General features: G+C 49.7%; 3 protein-coding genes across 3 annotated transcripts; 1 reads left to right on the top strand and 2 right to left on the bottom strand.

Annotated features, from left to right (window-relative positions):
- Positions 1 to 3,359: 3,359 nt before the first annotated feature.
- Positions 3,360 to 4,287, top strand: LOC34620512. Its single transcript, XM_022733761.2, has 2 exons — positions 3,360 to 4,060; positions 4,203 to 4,287. The coding sequence occupies exons 1-2, from the start codon at positions 3,360 to 3,362 to the stop codon at positions 4,285 to 4,287; spliced, it is 786 nt and encodes a 261-aa protein (XP_022588350.2).
- A 591-nt stretch (positions 4,288 to 4,878) lies between these two features.
- On the bottom strand, positions 4,879 to 8,690 carry LOC34620511 (aminodeoxychorismate synthase, chloroplastic). The gene is made up of 6 exons (XM_026335797.1): positions 7,180 to 8,690; positions 6,676 to 6,950; positions 6,285 to 6,387; positions 5,902 to 6,000; positions 5,411 to 5,522; positions 4,879 to 4,992 (listed from the first exon to the last, which is right to left on the bottom strand). The coding sequence occupies exons 1-6, from the start codon at positions 8,688 to 8,690 to the stop codon at positions 4,879 to 4,881; spliced, it is 2,214 nt and encodes a 737-aa protein (XP_026191582.1).
- A 2,931-nt stretch (positions 8,691 to 11,621) lies between these two features.
- On the bottom strand, positions 11,622 to 13,018 carry LOC113146942 (carboxypeptidase A6-like). The gene is given in 8 exon segments (XM_026335796.1): positions 11,622 to 11,866; positions 11,930 to 11,976; positions 12,037 to 12,106; positions 12,167 to 12,238; positions 12,297 to 12,356; positions 12,423 to 12,468; positions 12,536 to 12,660; positions 12,718 to 13,018. Coding segments are annotated over 8 exon segments (966 nt in total).
- Positions 13,019 to 14,282: the final 1,264 nt, after the last annotated feature.

Here is a 14,282-nt window from a genome sequence, read left to right as displayed (position 1 = left end):
CGGCATTGTATTCCGCTGTCTAGATCATAAGACAGCCGTCTTTCAAGTGGATCAGTCAAAGAATCACCAGTGCTAGCAAACAAAAGAATGAAATCTCGGCAATAAAATGCAAATCCATAGAACTTCGCAACATTCTTGCGGGTGTGCATGGGTAAAGACCGCGCCTGGATTGCTTCAATTCTGCAAGGTTTGGATAGATTCCTGCAGGCAAACAGACGAAATATTGAAAGCAGCACCGTGCTGCTCTGAAATCAGTTACGCGTGTGCTGTGGGTGTTCGTGAACTCTTTGGCACCATACTAGAAGTGCACCCATGTACACAGATATTCACTCTTTGTTGTTACGCTCATGAAATCCTGGCTGAGATGCTGTTGCACTACAGCTGGGGAATGGACATTTCCAAATGACATACAGGCATCCTCGAACTTTTGAGTGCGACCGTGGAACTTATGTCATGGTGGTGAACGAGCATTTGTAAAAGGGTGTCCGTAGAGTTAGATGTCGATTGGGCTGAGAATTGGGGAGGGGCTACAGCTTTGTACTGATCTGGTTGAAGGGCTTCAATGTGACGCACATAAGAGACCTCCCGCCTTTTGTCGTACTAACACCGGGCTAAGACAAAGGTGCTGGTCGAATTCATTCACTTCGCCTTTTCTCACAAATTATCAGCGTGCCGCCCAGCCTTGGCTACATGCCATGGGGGCCACCGATACTGCGAAACTGAACCTGGGGCTGCCCGAGGAATTATCTAGATACGATGCGCTAGCGAGCTTTTTATGTCTAGGTATACCAATCTCTTGGTAGAAGTTCGTGTTCAGCTTTTCAAATTTTTAAAAAGCTTGCTGCTTAGCTGATCCTTCATAAACCCATGAGGCATGGCGTGTATGAAGGCTTGAAGTACCGCAACCCATACAGGTAGGCGACTTATTCTGCTTAAATAAAGCCACCATCTAATCGTTTTCCCGTCTAACAAAGAAAACACCACAGGCGTTTTATCTCTTCATCTAAAAGGCAAACAGCGAGGAATATCTTCAGCAAGCTAATGAAATCTCGGAATACTAATCCATCCTTAAGAACACTATACTCTTCTGGTTGGCATAGCCTTGTCGACACACCCATACGCATTCTGTCAGCTAATAAACTATGCCTTCCCGCCAGCGATGGATATACTGTTTTCACATCGGCTTGCAAGCTGGCCTCTGCCGGCCCAGCAGGCGTGGTGCCACTGTTTGCTCCCATCGCCCAATGGCTTTTCCCCTCCCAGCTTGTTGCCAGCAAAAGCCAAGTTATTGAATAGCCAACAACAGTTATAACATTAGACAGCTTATGTCGTGAAGCCTGACATACTACAACCATGGTCACTGGCTGAGTGGGGAAGAGCTACGTCAAACCATGCGGAAGCTAACACTTGGCTCCATAATCGAAACCCGAGCAATAGGAATTCATTGTGCAGCATTCCAAAGCTGTCCTCTTCTCCTGTCTGCTTGTCCTAGCGTTCCCGCCACTAGAGGAGAGAGACAGCTAGAGTGTGCACAGGTGCTCTCTGACCACTCACAGCTAGTTGCACATAGCATCTAGCGGGCATGCACAGAATAATGCGTCTTATTACCTCACGCTCACACTGTTCTGCAAGATATAAGATGCATGGACAACCTTACTAGACACGACTTCGCTAGTTCTTTTTTTACATATAATCAGTGAAGTAGCAAGTGTTGAAGTGTAGCTGAGCCGCCTATGCACGAAACGTTGGATCCTATTGTACTTAACTAGCTGTGCACTGAAGTAAGCTACATAAAACCGTTTAAATTGTCAAATCTTTGCTAGTTGTATGGTAAATATTGCAAACAGCCACAGTAGGTGCAGCCGCGAAGTAAGCAGTCAGCATTGCCTTCCCGCCCGTCTTCAGCTACATCTGCGTCCTCATAAGCGATAACACATCCTCGACCATTAGTTGTGGGTGCAGTTCTTATGTACTGTTGGATGGAAGAAGCGATGTTTGTGAGCATCTTTACTGAAGGAATGGAGAATGCAAATCTTTGGCGCGATTCGATTCAGTGAACCGCTACGGAATGCGTACTTACACATGTACTTGCCCTTCCTTCCCCTCGCACACAAAGACACATATACACAAACAGATACACGTACACATGTGAAACATACGCACATACAAACATAAATACAATATACAACCACACGTTGCGCCTTTGTGTACCAAGGTAGTGGTGCTCTGCGATGAAGAGCACGAGAAGACAAATTAGTAATTGCTAGTGGAATCATTGAAAATTGGACTATTTGATTTGTTATATATAGAACTAACAGCACAGCTTAGCTAGCTTGAGAGTCAGTCGCCTTCCCCACTTTCCACTATTTGCTGCGTGCTACACGGCACCAAAAAAATGTAACATGGCGAATATTCGATACGCCCAACAGTCAAATATTACATCTATGGCGCGTAGTGCACGGAAATCTAATGCATGTTCGTAGGCTGGGTCAGTCCATAGCTTCGTGACCGTGCAAGCATATCATCGCATAGCTTTCTGATTTCCACCATCTCCTGCCAGAAATACAAGCTCTGGAAGAGCACACATATCTGCTCCAGTTTTAATCAAAGCTATGAAGCAGCCGCCTGGATATCCATTTTTTGAGGGGTTCGCGAAAGCAGGCCTGAGCAGAAGTGCATGGCATCACCAGTAGTTGAATACAGTGCTGTTTGGGCCTGCAGTGAGCCATATTCGTTATTTTTTCATTGTTAACGAGAAATAATAGTTAAAAACATTAGAAGAAGCACTATCGCATAAAGACCAAGAAACACGAGTACTTAACTGGGAGCAGGTCGGGGTAAGTGGGCCATCCCGATGACGTGCTGTGTGCGCTAGTTTGTAGCCAATGGGCGTGGACGGGGGATGCTTGTACGGTCAATCATACTCAATTAAGCTGGTTGAAATTCAGTTTAGCAGGCATTTTCAGGTATTTTGTATCTAGATTTGCAGGTATTCCGATAGGATTCTCAGCAGAAGTGTAGACCTCACGCCCTGTCTGCTTGACGGTTCAAGACCGAGGGCCCTTGATTCTCCTTCTTGGCATCTTTCTTTTCTCGTTGCATCTGATTATAATAGGTGGTACAAGAAGCTTCTTCCTTCATGCCTCTTGGGCTCCCCGCTGCTGAAGGGTTAAAACATCTCGGTACCGCTGTTGTTTTCTATTTCCTCTCCTGTGCGCTGGTCGTTTTGAAATCCTAGTGTGGCAGGATACCATAAAATGGAAGTGCAGAATCGCATCCCGGAGGAATTTATTTATGCGCCGCCCAGGTTGGGCGTTGTACCGACCGAGTGCGAGTACCAGGAATACCCCCGCACCCAAATGGAAGGGGCGCCGGCACTGCGCACAGAGCCTGGGGCCATGAAGTATGTGAGCTTTCCTGCGGAGCACCAGGGAAGTCCTTTGTGGTCAGGAAACGCCTCTGGCCCATGGGCTGAAAAGAGACTTCATGTAACGGGCTCGGATGCAAAGAATTACCAGATGTATGGCCCGGTGGCGCCACAGAGTTGGACTGAGATGGCAAAGGAATGGGCAAACGGTATAATGGGAACTAGGCAGGATAACAGGATACCAGCGGACCAATATCCTGTGAAATACGGAGCTGAGGCTGCTCCTCTAGTCTACGAGCAAGGTGCCGGGCTCTATGGGTCCCGTCCAGCAGAGCGATTCGTCATAGAGGCTCCCCCACAGCCGGTGTACGAGAGAGTTGTGTTCGTTCCGACGGCTACGGATCCAAAGCTGCAAAGGATGGTTACCCCTAGAGCGCTTCAGCAGCAGTTTGTTACTATGGCCCCTCCGCAGCCAATCCTGATTCCTTTAGAATCAGAAATTGTGTGCAGGGGTCATCCCTCCGACCGCACGGAGCTATGTTTTGGTTTCACGCTCCCTCCTCGTCAGCTCAAATTTGATATTGTGCGAGAGGAAGCTTCTGGGTGTTTCGGCTTATGCCGTAGCCAAAGGTTTAAAGCCGTTTGCAGGAAATGCAGGGCCGTGATGCCGCCTTGCCAACAGTGCGGCAAGCAGTCTGTCATCCGCCACCCGTAGGAGTTCGACAGGGAAAGATGTATTTCAAGTTCCATATGAAAGACAATGTGCGGGTTATGAAGAACGTAGCGCGCTGCGTTTTTGCAGCTCGGATTCGCGGTAATAACGAAGCCTGCACAGTGTTTATCGTACGCCTTGGTCTACTCTATTTATACCTCGAAAAGTAATTACGGAGATACATGGATTGATCCAACACAGCGTTTGATGAGGTTGCAACTACACCGCACGCAGCACTACTTAACCGGCTGCAAGGTTTTTCATACCCGTGAGTATACGAGCCATTGTTTACGAAGACAAAAGAACGCCCTTTCCAGCTACCTTGAGCCAAGTTTCAGCAAAGCGCGCCTGGTTCCGCCGTCTCACACATTGCGCCTGAGGTTGTGTCCCCATGCCGCTTGGTTCGTACGGACTCAGGTCTGCATGCAGTTACGGCATCGAATTTTGCGTAGGGGCTAGCTCTGTATTTGGTTACGCGGTGCATAGTGGTTTACTATTCTGGCCTGCCCTCATGAACGTGCGCATCTCTACCTGATTCAAAGTCGAATTTTTGAAAGCTTCTGCTTTGAACTCGGTATTATTTGTTAAATTGTTGGATTATCTAGTTGTTACAACAGTAACAAACAGGCGCCTTGCAAATGCCTACATGAGCCGGCTATTCGCCCCTAAAACTTATCTCAAAGAAAAGCACAGGGGTTGGTCGTGCAGGTCGGTGATGTGAGGGATGTCAGTTCCTGCTGACCGCTACACTTAGCTTGGGTGTTTCATCAGGTAAATAACGCTGTTTGAGAAAAACTTTTCAACATGTCTCATTGAAGTTTCGTGTAACGGACACAGCCTTAAGCTGCATCTCCGCATATTCGTCGTCCTCATCGCTAAGGATAATAATCGCCCCGCCAGCACCCACCGAGACCTGAAGCCGACAAAGTCATCAGCAAAGCAACGCACAGTTCTACCAAGCCTTGTGGGCATGTGAAATTTTTTATTGCCTGTCTTACAGCTGGCTCAAAGGCATGCCGCTCGATCTCACGTGACACGCAAGCACAAAAGCAGCTTTCACAATAATGTGCTGCATCGACCCAGATAGACCCATTGAACAACTGCATTCCCAGTATTTGTACAATTCAAGAGTTACACTAAGAAAGAGCCACAGACCCCATTCCCTTTGCATGTACTCTCTCCGAACACCCAAAAGACGAAAAGTTGCTGATGCACTACGCTGGAGCAATGCCTGAGAAGAGGCCAACCAACTAGGAAGAATGTAGGCCACCTTTAGCAACCAAATATGGTCCTTTGTGCAACTGGAGCGATGCTTGCATTCTAGACCGTACCTGCTTGGAGTCGAAGACGGCTGTGCGAATAACGATATTCAGGCATGCGGCCCCGTTCAGAGAAATGAATCCTATTGCCCCGCTATAGATACCTCTGTGTCCTGACTCACACCTGCGTTCAACAGTCGAACCAGAGCCATAACAACTACATATTACGCTGCTGGCTGTACTCGCGGTGGCTGCCTGCCAACTGCCATCTCACTTTTTCATGCAAAACAGCATGAGTGGCAAAAGCACAAGCAGGACAAGGATAATTCTTCTCTACTAGGTGTTATTCTTGACAAACTGAACAAACTTGAACGCGGGATGTAGCAGGTTGGCAATCGCATTTTCCTTTTGATTCAAGAATCGCATTTGCTATGATCACCTGCAGTGCCTTCCTACACAATCGTGCATCACTATTCCTAGAAGCGGGAGAAATGTGAACCATAAGACCCTGAGAGTTTTGGACTTCCGCAGCTTTTGCGAGCATCAAAAAATGACTGGCGTACTCGGCGATAATGTTCATTGCCCTGAATTTGGGCGCCCCCGTCATGGAGCCACCGGGGAAGGCCGCGATGACTGCATCTAGCGCGTCACATTCCTTTTCCCTGAACGTCCATAGGAAAAACTGGGGTCAGCCTGACTACACAAACCCCCCTACGAGGGATATTCTACTGGACACAGGAAACGAAGGAGCCTTCATGAGAACCGCAGCTTAGCGGGCTGAACGTGTACATTCGTACGTCCATCATAGTTGGTGTTTGCTGAGGAGTACGACTCAGACGCCGTGAAAAAAGGAACACAATACTTTCTGGCTGCTACACTGAAGTCTCCATATTGCATTGCATTCTATTCCAAAGATAATAAAAAGCATCCTCCATGTAGGTCTTACCGCAGTTTTCCTCGGATGACAGATACCATGTGATGCACTGCTGCATGCGTCTCCACAGCGAACAAACTCGGCACTGTGACCGATCCCTCAACGCACACGCGGCCTGTGATCCACATACGGAAACCCCATGAACAGTATGTGTATGCCAAGCACGTGCTCTCTGTATTTCGTGTTTAGCCAAGCACTACGCATTTAGGACGCAGAAGCAACGCAAAGTGCAGTCAAATGCAGTATCCCTAAGACGCCAACCTTACAAGCGACGCTTCTGCATGGGTATCAGACAGAAAGCAGTTACTTCTGCATGTTTCACGTTTTGGGGTCCAGGAGGTTCAGACAGCTACGGCCACCAGGCTAAGAACACCGGTTTGCCTTTATGGGAGCCGGGACATACCCAAATCATTCCTGACCAAGTCAACTATCATCATGTTCTCTGCCTTGTCTTTTTCAGACGCTGCCAACTCCGCAGCCAGCGCCGCGTCTTCCTGTTCAGTGCGTCCCCTTTTGCGGGTGCCTTTGATGGGCCGCGATTCCACCCATCCGTCCGGGTCGACCTTAAGGAAGAGCTCGGGGCTGGCACAGCATACAGCGAGATTTGCGAACGGATTTTGCGTCTCCTCCATTCCGTTATTAATGGAAAGGCGAGACAAGCAGGCCTCCAAATCAAACCTGTCGTAAGCGACGGCAGCATCGACACCAAAAACGACAGAAAAACGCCCCTGTAAATACTAGAAAGACTCCCAGTCACTGTTGGTAGAACACTAGTGCCCTGTCCCCGTTAAGCTTATAGAGGGTAGGCCTCGGATAGCCCACATATATGGCAGATGCGAGCACACACAGCACAGCACTGTAGGCTGCGTCCGCGGGGACGAGGCAAAACCCGTAGAGAGTGCCTCACCTAAGGAAAGCCCCAAACTTGCTGCGATTTCTATCGCGAAGCCGCGAGTATACCTCCAGAGGAGAGAGTGCCTCGGGATCGTACGGAGAGGTCATTTGATCCGTCAGGCACACCTCATAGGCGTTACCTCGTTGAATATGCTCCAAGATGGTTCTTATTGCCTCCTTGTAGTGCACTTCAGTAAGAGTAGGGCGGAAATAAATGGGCTCCACGTTCTTTTCCCCTGTAGGAGTCTGCTCTCGTGCAGCCAAAAACAAGCTCTTTCTACGCTGGGGAACGACACTATGGGGGAACATGGGGCACTTGGCGATCTCCTTGAGGGCCCCCAAGGCCCACGCCACCTGCGCGTCTGCGATAGATTTCTGCGCGCCGTCTGTGAGCCGCCCAGCGCGCACGGCGTCTGGAAGAGGCTCACAGGGAGGAGCTACCACTCGCGTCCCTATTGCCTCCTCGGAGGGGGAAACTGCAGTGTTGGCACTCCGCGGGGAAACGGTGGGGGTAAGCCAGACCAGGTAGCAGCGGCCCGTGTGATTGTCTATAGCCACATATCGGTCGGCAAACACCCAGAGGGCAAGGGGATTACGGGGCATGGACTGAGGGGTGCCCATAGAGGCAGTAGGGGGGCCCTCATCTCCTTCAGCGGCTCTCAGTCGCGCGAAGACAATGTGGCGCAGCTCATATGCAAAATATCCCACATAGCCCCCTAAGAAGTCAAACGGAGGTCGCTCGGGGTTCACTGAGTGACCACTGCACCCCTCTTCCACTGGCTCCAGTACGGGGGACGATACGGCGACTACCCCGCCAGTCCCTTCCCCTTCCTGGCTGGGTGTAATGACAGCCCTCCAACGGCGCAAGCGAAGAGCCTCTTGGCCGCCCGTCAGCGTGCCGTGGAGGCGCATCGCGTCGAAGGGGTCAACAGGAAGCTCGCGGATGTGAAGTGGGGAGGGGCTTGCGCAGCAGCCGCATCCCTGAGCGCAACGGAAGATCTGTCGCGTGCTGCGCTCAGTCCAGCTTTCCAGCAAAAAGGCGCAGGGGCCCTCGGCGTCTCCCATAAAAGAGAACCGTGACAGTGCCTCTCGCTCAACGGGGCCCGATCCTGCCAATGCGGGGTCTGAGTTACTGCTGTCGAGCCAGTAGCTGGTTTGGCTTTCGGCATACATCTTTTTGAACAGTTCCAAGGAATTCAGGACTGGCAATGGCTGCGTTTCCAAGGATGCTTGTACCTTGAGGGGACTTGGCGAAGAACGCGCAAGCACTTCAGCAACATGAACCTCCCATAAGGCCGCCTGCGGGCAGCCGTTGTTGGCTTCTCCTGTTTGCTGAGTTGGAAGTGTCAAGCGTGCCTGTGGCTTGGAGCTGAGCTGGCGAGGGAGTAGGCCTTGCTGGACGCGTTGCCACTGCAGGGTGAAAGCCTTGAAATTACGGAGAATCTGATCTCCACAAGGCGTTCCCACAGACTCGGGGTGAAATTGTATGCCGAAAAAAGGCCGAGATTTGTGTTGTATCCCCATGATGGTGTAAGCCGGGGTCTGTGTCCAAGCTGTCACGGCGAAGCATTCTGGCAGACTGCAAGACACACCAGACCCGGGGTGCCGAAAGCTGGTGTTGAACAGCCCTTCATGATAGGGCGCCCCATGCGGTGATGCCTCTCATCATCTCGAAATACTGGGAAGCGTGCTGGAAAACGCACCTTTGCGGATCAATGCAGAGAGAGTGGTACCTGGCAACGGAGGCAAAGCGATCAATGCCATGAAAGAGTTCGCACTTGGAGGAAACTTCGACGATACAGCAGCGCCCGTGAACAACCTCCGGCGCTTGTACAATCTGCAGAAGGACGGGTGCAAACGCACATGAACATACACTGTGCTGAGTTGCTTCTCGGTCAATTCGGAAATGGCAGGGCGCGATGAGACTCATACAAGTTCGGTTCCAGGTAAAGCGTGTTGACACGCCCTTGTCACCACACACCACTAGAAGCGGACTCACTCTCGCTCCAAAGAGGTGACCTAAGCCTTGATGACCTAGGCAGACACCCAAGATTGGCAAAGAGCCATTGGTGATCGCAGCAGCAGACAGTCCAAAGTCTGAGGCGTTTTCGGGGGTGCCGGGCCCCGGAGAGATGACTATGTTTTCCACATCGGGAAACGCTTCGCACACTCTAGCCCAGTCGCCACCAAAAGCATCGTTATAAATGACTGCAGGAGGCGTGCCGTTTATCACGGAAATCAATTGATAGAGGTTGTATGTGAACGAGTCGTAGTTGTCTATGAGCAGGGTCTTCACTGGCTTGCCAGGGTGTTCTGTCGCTCCTGGCGACCACACTGCATCCGGAGGCAAACACAATCAGCACACAATCCTGCCTAATCTGTGCTGGGGCTGCCAGGCACACTCAGTTACGCGAGTAACTCATGGGGACTCAAAGTTTACACAGGCAGTTTACGCTGGCGAGGTGCTTAAGGTGTGCAGACAAGGAGCGCAGGATTGCCACTCGGTCAACAGATTCCTATGGGATGCAACGTGAAAGATGTGACGAGATCGTCCTCCTGTGGGAGCTATACCCAACTCTGGAAAAACAGCGAGAAACGGCACGCGTACTCTTGGTTGCCAGCGGAAAGTGAGGGGCTGCAGGAGGCCTGCACACGCACTATAGGCCCTGAAGGCAAGCCCGTGCGGAGGCTGGTCAAGATGAGGCTCTTCGAGTAGGTCTCGAGATGCCCTGAACTGGTCACCCTGAGATTGCCGGAAATCTTGTGTGCATTGGCGGTCCTTGGAGAAGCACTGCAGTGCGAAAACATGAGCCTTTTAGGTAGAGAAGACTCCCAGTGGGTAGACAGCCAGCTTCCCGCTTCGCCGAATTTTTGAGGTTCTGCTGTTGCCAGTGTACAATCGCTCGCGATGATATCGAGATGACGTCGAAACACGGGCTGGAGGGATGGAGAGGGCAGATCTGAAGCATATCTAGTGGCAGACAGTGCAGTAAATAGGCCCGGAAAAGTCCCTTTCCTTGAGAACCCGGCGGAAAAACGCTAGGGACCCCCTTGTGGGGCCCCGATGGACGATAGAAGGGGCCTGGAGCGGGCTTGCAAGGTCGTTTTTTGTGCCATAGAATCCCTCCTTGCCGTGGAGATTTTACTGCAAAGTACGATATTTCCACGGTCGTAGAAGAGTTTCAGCGATAAGTTTCGGGCCGAACGCTGAGTCAAGCGCAAAGCAGAAACTACTGCTGGAATCACGTTGCAGCGCTGTGTATACATACAGTCATGATCATGTTTTTTCCTGGGATTATTTTCTTGTACTCCTAAATAAAAGCATTTTGGAAATGGAAACTGGCGCTCAGGAGCCCCCTTCATCAGCCTGCTCCCACACTTGTATTTTTATCTGACGCGCCGGTTGTTACAGATTGTTCCGAACTCTTTTTTGGGAAGCGCTGGGGTCCTTGTCCTTGCTGGTATAGTAACACACGTTATTACTTGTCCACATAAGAGAGGTTTCTGGCATCTCTGTAATCTTCCTGTTTCACCGGCCTCACACTTTGTCCGTTCCCGCTGTGAGTGGCCCTTCGTGCCCAGTTTAATGCTGCCTCCTCCTCTTTCTACGTGCAGTCATTATGCAACGCACGCTGCTCCGTTATTTTCTGCAGATTGGCACAGCCCTAAGGTGCATTCATCATATCTACCGCTGTCTGCCTCAGGTACTCCCCCTCTGCACCCTGCAATTCCTCTAGCGGCTTTCTGCACAGTTTTCTGTTTCATTCTCTGCATTTTCTAAGCTTGCCCTTACTCACGTTTCCTCCCTCCCTGGCTGCTAGTCTTCACTCGTCATAATCAGAATGACGATAGAACACCCAACTGGCGAATCCTTGCAAATGCCTGACTGCCCTCTGCAGCATACAGTCGCAGCCGCAATTCTACAGACTGTCCAGACAACCTTCTCAACAATATGCATTCGTTTACATTCATTCTAGCGAGGGCGGTGAATGGGTGCAATTATACATCTAATTGGATATTATTTAAGGGTGTCAATTCTTTGTTTGTGCGTAGCTCCATGAACAGCACCCAAGGTGAGGTTTTTAAAAATTTACATGTTGTGTTATGGAATTACAGCAGGAACTTAAGGGCCTCGAGCTCTTAGACATATTCCGGATCAAGGAGTTGTTCTGTAGTGGCCTGGGCCAGCTCTAGGTACGCCTGATACATCAGCAGATTTCGTAGTAGTTAGAAAGCGGACTCAAATGTGGCGCTTACTTCGCTCCAGTTGAGTAGAGTCGCATTGAACTCAACTTCGTTAGTTGGATTAAATTGCTGGATTCACGACTTGTTTGATGACCCGACGATGCCAGAGCAGCCTTATCAAACTGACCACAAAGCAGCTGCTGGCTTCGGCAGTTGTTTCAGGTGCTATGACGACCTGATTGCATCCTGCCTGGAACCGAATCCTCTGTCTCATTTCGCCGGAGAAGTCACTGGAGGCGTCGTGAAAATGCTTGTTTGATTCCCAGGCCCGTAGCAGTTCACGGCGTTGGGAAGGTTCAGTGTATATCTGCTTGTGCTTGTTTTCTCGCTTTTTGCACCAAACAGATGAATGCTTCATACCTCGAATGCATAGGCGAACGGAACTCTTAGAGATTCATACACAAAATCCAGGCAGGTCCCTGGACTACGATAACCAACACGCTCTCCTGCTGGGCCTGCGTGCTTTACATGATGACAATTCAAGAACTAGATTGTACTGGACTGCAATAGCCAATCACCGCATGGACATTTACAAAACTTCTGGTTCAGATAATCCATGATCTGCCTGGGGAAATTGAAAATCTGTACAGTGCTTATATGTTTTGCAACGTGTGAAAAGCCGCACATCATCCTTGTTTCGTTCTCCGTCGGTTCTGCTTCCTTGTAAGCCCATGGCATGTACATTCCCAAGGTGCCTGCGTTGGTACCAGAGTCAGCTGTTAGGTAGCTGAGAACTGCAAAGAGTCCACAAATACCCGAATGCAAGGATAGGAATAAATTAGGCTTGAATTCCGTCACAGCTTGTCGAAACACTTGTGTCTCCGGCTCTGTATGTATGTATCAATAATAAATTCCCCTTTTATGAGCTGCTCTGGAAAAGTCTACCTGAGAAGGGTCTTTTTCCTGGATATGTATCCGGGTTGGTCGCCCTAGGACTCCAGTGCGCTGCGGGATTATGAAACAACTTTGCGACACTACACTTAGTTGTGCTAAGTCCGTTGAGGTATGTACCTTTCCAATTCCTGTTGAGATCTACGGCGTTCTCGTTCACCCGAAGCTGCAAGTAGGATGGAGCAAATGCATGACAGTGCTGTGCAGATTGGTATATCATGAAGTAAGTTTACACAGAAATCTCCTTGTTCGACCTTCTTTCTGGATACAGGGTTGCCGTTCACAATCACTTGAAACGAGGTATCTTCAAGTGCTTTTTCTGCTTTTTTGAGGAGACTTTTTTCCTCCCCACACAAGGCTGCGTGCTTCTCATACTGAGTATTCTGGTGAACTGCCAAGGGTCGAAGGATTTTACCCTTAATTAAGTGAAGCGCGCTTTCAGCGGCGATCAGCTCTCTTGCATGCTCTCCTGCAAGAAGGAAGAATCGAGTAGTTGGTTGCTTCGTTCGCGATACCGAAGCGATATCGATGAAAGCTTCGTCCCCGACCCGCTCCCGCCGGATCGAAAGATCAGGGCAGCGCTCGGCCAGCTGCTGGAGCTCCTCAGAAATATCGTCTGTAGAATGGTAAAACGCGGGTGCCTGGCCTGCACTGGGACGTGCATGAGAGCTGAAGCTCAACAGATATATCGCGATCGAAATGAATTTCGTTGGCATTTTTTCCCATCGCCGCCTCTTTGGACTGTAGAATCCTGCCTCTCAAACTGAGCAATGTCTATTTTTAGACCCAAAAAGATAAAAGGAAGTGCATCCACAAAAACGGGCTTTGCCAGCCCTTTCCTGATTTGCACCCACAGGTGTTAACTGGGGTGTACAGACTGTATTCAAGGTCCTCACAGCCCACTTCAATTATTCAGGTTACCGCATGCTGAATTGCATTCACGTTCAGCTTAGTCTAGAATCGTTGATGTCCGCTGAAGGGCAAGCCAATGACACTTTTCACGAGAAATTTGCCGGTTCACATCAACACTAAGCGGACACACCACAACGGGGATCCTGTACAATGCTCGCACTGCCGATTGACGTCTATATGACACCAAGATGATGAAATATATCTAGATGGGCGCTACCTAGACTTAATCCTCTACCTCTAGGAACAAGCGAAAGCTACTTTGATCTATTTTTTTGAGAGTGCACGACGTTAAGAACGAAGCCGATAACGTCTGAGAACATGCGACTTACAATACCCGAATTCACACTCCCCAAATCCGTTAACGCCCAAAATGCGCCTGAAGCTGGCGAGGTGCTGTATTGTTTCCTCAATGCAAATGTTGATTGAAAAAGCGGGCTGATGGGCTGTGAAGCTTTGCTTGTATCACAGAGACCACACATGTGCCAGTCTAACTTCACTATAAGATGCGGCTACAAAGTTGTCTTCATGAAAACTTGATCCATTGGGTCTTTAGCAGCTATGCGCAGTATATTGTAAGAATCCGTACATTAGTTGTGGCGTCCAAATGTGTTCCTTGATGCAATGGAGAGCTGAAGGGTGCAAAATATTGCGGCCTTACACGCGATGTCGACAATATTGTCAGATTCCGCTTTTACATAATGATAGCTTGTCATCGCAAACTACTTCGCTTTATGTCCTGCTGCCCACTCCCAAAGTATGCAATTGCCAAACCATTGAAAGGGCCTGTGTGATGCGGGGTAGGCATTCCTAACGTGGCTTATAAGACATGGGTAACAGTTTTGTGCTGCACAGATGAGGTCAACAGATGCCCATTCTCATGCGAAGCAGCTCCATTTGCGAAAGGAGCACCGATATTCAGTCATCACAGAGTAGAGGCCAGATATCCCAATGCAATGCGCTACGTCCTGAGCCTATTAATATTTCTTTCCAAAACTGGTGCCAGAGCTATATTCCACGCTAGCCGCTGATTGTCCCCCCGCACGAACTGGGTGTGCAACTTTGACGTCG

Source organism: Cyclospora cayetanensis, unplaced genomic scaffold (genome assembly GCF_002999335.1).
Source record: "Cyclospora cayetanensis isolate NF1_C8 unplaced genomic scaffold, CcayRef3 CcayRef3_contig_80, whole genome shotgun sequence".
NCBI lineage: Eukaryota > Apicomplexa > Conoidasida > Eucoccidiorida > Eimeriidae > Cyclospora > Cyclospora cayetanensis.
The sequence above is the reverse complement of the archived record's forward strand: the minus strand, read 5'-3'. Positions and strand labels throughout refer to the sequence as shown.